The sequence below is a fragment of the Octopus bimaculoides genome, chromosome 10, assembly GCF_001194135.2.
Source record: "Octopus bimaculoides isolate UCB-OBI-ISO-001 chromosome 10, ASM119413v2, whole genome shotgun sequence".
Lineage (NCBI taxonomy): Eukaryota > Metazoa > Mollusca > Cephalopoda > Octopoda > Octopodidae > Octopus > Octopus bimaculoides.
The window spans coordinates 67,870,153-67,875,301 of NC_068990.1; the positions used below are offsets into that span (position 1 = coordinate 67,870,153).

Below are 5,149 nucleotides of genomic sequence, written 5' to 3' on the forward strand. Positions count from 1 at the left end.
TATATATATATATAGATATATATATAGATATATTTATTGTAAACAATAAAACACAAAAGCTATTAACATTTCAAAGGAACTATAAAACTCTAATTTTAGGTTGTTATAAACTGATTGATGGCTGCAGAATAACTGATGACAGCTTCATTGCTTTGTTTCTTTCTATCCGTTTTTACTTGTAAATTTTTCTCTGTTTCATAAGATGTTTAATTTAGTTAAATTCATTTGCCTTACATCATGTCATGCTGATAATTTCTAATAAGAATAAAATGGTGCAATTCATGATTATCCACCACTAGAAAGTTTAAGGTATATAAATGTGTAAAGAAGAAGGAGTCAATTATGTATATTCTGTCCATCTTCTTTCTTTGTGTTTGATTTAAAATTAAAATTACTAATCATGTGAGGACTTATTTAGAAATGATTATTTCCCTCACAATAACTGGTCTCCAGGACACACCATGAGTTTCTATGCTATATAAATGAAACATAAGTTGAAAACACCAGGCAACAATTCAGGATAGAAAATATATTTTTTGTTTTAAGTATATCTTTGGGTGAAAAAGCAAGGTGACAAAGACAAAAGTTTGTGATGTAGTAATAAGTAGTCCCACAGAGCTTGAGACAGTCAGGGATTTTATTTGAGAATGGATAGAATCACAGCAACAGCAACAATAATATTGGTAAAAAAACAAGAAAGGTAAAAGCATTCTGCATAACATTCATGCATTAATGTAAACATTATTGTAACTGAACATGCTACCTTAATCAAAAATTCTAGAAGAAAAACTAATTTATTTTTAAATTATACATTTTTTTTAGAGAGTAAATAGAAGGAAAAAAGCACACATATTTGCCAAAAAAAGTTGGTCAAGTCTGGAGTATTAATGATACTATCTGTTGTTGTAGTCATAATAAATATTTCTTTATTAACTTTAAGTGTGTGAAAGTTTGTGATGAGTGTCTTTTTAAGCATTAACAAAGCAATGATTATGCAGTGTGTTAAGAACTAATGAAAAAAGAAATGTTGATAACGATAGAAAAGGTGCAGGATGGTTGTGTAGATGATGAGTTAGTAAAAGCTAGTAGAATTGCATACTTACGGCTTTTAGGTTCTGCAAATTAAGGGAAGTTTCACAGAATTATAAGTAACTTCAAACAAACAAGCCAACAAATAACAAAAGTTAAAAGTGGAGAAAAAAACAAAAAACAAAAAACATCATCAAACAGCTTAAATTTGGAACTACAAAATTCAAAAATTAGTTTTAATGTCTCATGGCAAAATTTTGTATATAAACTCAAATATTTTCATCTTATCTTATGGTTTTGGAAACCTTACATATTCTGAAAAATTTCTTACATTTAGCAAATATATATATATATATATTTAGTTTAAAAATTTCAAATTCCAAATACTTGTTCATATTTTATGAAATTTTACGCAACTTTAATATTTCATAGAATTTATACTTGAAAAATTTCATGTTTTGACATAAATCTCACACTAAATAAAATTTCTAACATTTCATATGTTCCAAGCAATGTAACTAATAGATTGGCTCAAACATTTAACTTTTCTGCTTCTTGAGGATTGTTTTTACAATTATGTTATCAAATAAAGATTAATTAGTTACTTTGTGAGTGTTAGAGAAATCGTTGTTGTAAAGATGTATATTTATTTCTGAAGGTTAGCGATAAGTTTTTTTCTAACAATGAAAATGTGACTGTAAACTCAACTCAGTAAAATCATAATACCTTATCACTACACTTGCAAGTAATATTCCAAGAATTTCATATAATTTATTGAAAATTTACATAAAATTTCAAATATTTATGAGAAATGTCTATTGATCTCTGTGAACTTCAAAATGCACATATTGAAAAGGGATCAAAGTTTGTACACAAGAGTTTCTTTTTAAGATAGAAACCCTACTTTAAATGATACAGTATTAATCAAAAGATCCTCTGCTGAAGCATAGAAAATGTCACCATAATGTAATGCGGCAGAGAAATACTTGACCAACTTTTCTTAACAGTAATATATATAAATATATACACACTTTATCAAAGAATGTACATACAAGCGAGAATAAGAAAAAGTGACAGTCTGGCAAGAATTGAACCGATATCTCTTAGTTATTGCTTAAGCAGACTACCAATTGTTCTCAGTGATTTACAGTAACTGTTCTGAACTTATAAGCCAATATGTATAACACTAAAAAACATTGCATTTTACCATGAGTAAAACATCTTGCAGGTGACATATGCTACCTAGATAAACTGACTTTATATTTGATTTCAGTATAAATACATCAGATTATAAACTAATCTGCTTGTAATTCCCTGAGATAATTAAAAATATTTTACAATTTATTAAGCAAGGATTTAGAAAGTAGAGTTTAAATAAGAAAATATGAGGTGGTAATAACAGTCAAACTAAGCTTTCACAATATTCTAGTGTTTTATACTTTTTGTTTATATACAGTCTTATTTTATATATTCATTGAAACAATGTTGGTTCAATAGAGAATATATTAGTTAGTATATAGGTTTAATATATGAGAATTTACAAACAAAACACACTGAAAAGGAATTTTTCTGAAAATCACACTCTCTGCCACACTTCAAGTAATTTTTTTTCAACATAAAAGCAAACCAAATAAACAGCATAACAAAGCAAAGGTATTTGTAGTAGGTGCAAAGGGGCTTTTGTCATGAAATAAATATTTGTGAACTCCCACTTATCTGACTTATACCTTCTTTTCTTCCTGCACAGACACACACAAAAATTCAAATATACACTCTCTATAGAAATAGCTTGCTGATTCAGATACACATAATAATAAACACATGCATGAATGTGTATAAGTAATTTTGATTCACCATCTGTAACTCCTCTTGGGATTAGATAATCCTCTAATACAGTGTTTATCCATGTAGCTTCAGCATGCACCATCTCAGCTGGAAAACTAATTTAATGATTGTGCTAACATAAGCCTCCATTCATGTATACCTTCAACTACCAGCTCATAGCACTCACAGGGCATAATCCATCTTTTAAACATACACTAACATGACCCAGCACTTACATCTGATGGATGACTTAACCAATGCTTCTTGGATTCATTTATTTTAGCATTTTATTTTTAATCATCTTTTTTTCATCACAACAATTTGAAGTCTCCTAACCTCATGTATTTAAAAAATTCCAATCCGAAGCCTATTTTTATTATTTGTCTTCTCTCTGCACCCCTATATATTAAATTTTGCACTTTAACTTGTAAGCTGCATCTCCACTTCTCATTAAACAACCTCTTGCTTCATACCACTAATATTGCACCTCTCTCTCTCTATCATTTGTAAATACTTCATGTAATATTCATTTTACGAACATATTCTTAAAGATCTCTTTATTCCCATGCACTCTTGTATTCTATAAATCTCAAATGCTTCAAACTTTTTATCAATGTTATACACCATTTCCTCCTTATCTACGACCTTCATCTCCCATTGTCTATCATGCCTTCTCTCTGCTTTAGGCAATGAACAAATATCATTTTCTACTAACACAACACTTAAAGATAGTCTCCTTGAGAAAATTAAAACAATAACATACACAGCACAGAAAATCAGAGACATAAACATGATTTTACTGCCGAAAAAGCTGTTATTTTAACCAAAAGAAACTACATTTCTTCCTCAATAGCTAGGATAATACTATTAGGTACTATCAGATATAGCAAATTAGTGATGCTGGAAGGCAGGACATAGTTATGGAGGAGGGTACTAAAACTATTTAGAAGATGGTTAGTACAGTAAAAAAAAAAAAATAACACCATTCAAAACACAGTATCAAAACTGAATCATTGATTCTCTTTGATGCAATTCTAATTTGCATAATTCTCTAACTATAATCATAAATCATAATTTCACCCAATGAGGCATGCAAAAACAATAACATAAATAATAATTGAAAGAGAGTGTGTGTGTGTGTGTGTGTGTGTGTGTGTGTGTGTGTGTGTGTGCATGCATGCGTGTGTGCAAGCAAGCACACATACACTTGGAAGATGACAGCATAGTTTCAAACAAGATAATCATCCTATTTCAGCACAAATCAGTTAAAATGATCCATCCCCTGTACATAAAAAATTGATTTGAAGAAATCACAGTATACATTGTAGTCATTGAACAGTTCAGCTAGTAGGGCACAATCTAGTTGATATCGGTTACAGGTAATGTCACAATTTACACTACAAGACATGTTAGGGTACCAACTTTGAGAATCATTGAAATCATAGAGACTATTTATCAGGAAAGTTGCCAACAAGTCACTCATGTAACAACGAATGTCAGCAGGCCTACCCATATTCAATCTTCCCCACTGTCTAGTCATCCTCTTCACTCTGCTGTCTCTCTTCTATTACTTCCTCCTCATTTAATTTATTTGTTTATTTCAACAGCTGTATCAAATTTGCTTGTATAAGATTTTTGTTCATGTAGAAATCTACAAAATTATTGCATTCCACTCACTTTCCTGTAATCCAGACTGAACTATGGTCCCAGTTGACAAAATAGAAAGAGTGTTACCTTGAACGATGGTGTGGGTTGAAACAACCACACTGGCTCAAGGGGTTTGCACTTGTGGTCAGCCATCTCCACTTTGATTGTGATGGGCAGGGATATGATCAATGAGTGACTGATACATTGACGAAATGAAATGGAGTTAGATTTAGTTTAACAATCGAAATGTATCCATTGCAGATTTTATAACTTCAATACCAGCTGTAACTGGTCGAGTATCTCTAATAACAAGATCATGATATGCTGCCTGATAAAACTGCTATGTATGACAATACACTATGTTGTAATCATGCTATGGTAGAAGACACATTCTAACTAATCAGCTAAAACTAACCACCCTGTCTTGTATTAAACATTTAAAAATAAGGTGTTACGCCTACAACAGAGGCAACTGTTTAGTTGGTGGTTAGGTGTCCAACTTTAAAATTAATCCACTAACACTCAAACAATTAAATTGTGTTTTACAAAAACAAAGATGAAAAAATTTTGCATCAAAATCTAAACTTAATGTTATTTGGAAAAAATTACATGCAGTTATGTGATTATATATATATATATATATATATAT

At 30.2% G+C, this 5,149-nt stretch overlaps 1 protein-coding gene across 1 annotated transcript in view; it reads right to left on the minus strand.

The window, feature by feature from the left end:
* The window catches only part of LOC106883993 (protein lev-9-like), a 1,203,458-nt gene that overhangs the window by 853,515 nt on the left and 344,794 nt on the right, over positions 1 to 5,149 (minus strand). The window contains exon 3 of the mRNA XM_052971268.1: positions 1,104 to 1,115. Within this exon, the coding sequence (XP_052827228.1) occupies positions 1,104 to 1,115 (12 nt within the window). The remainder of the gene's footprint in view (positions 1 to 1,103; positions 1,116 to 5,149) is intronic.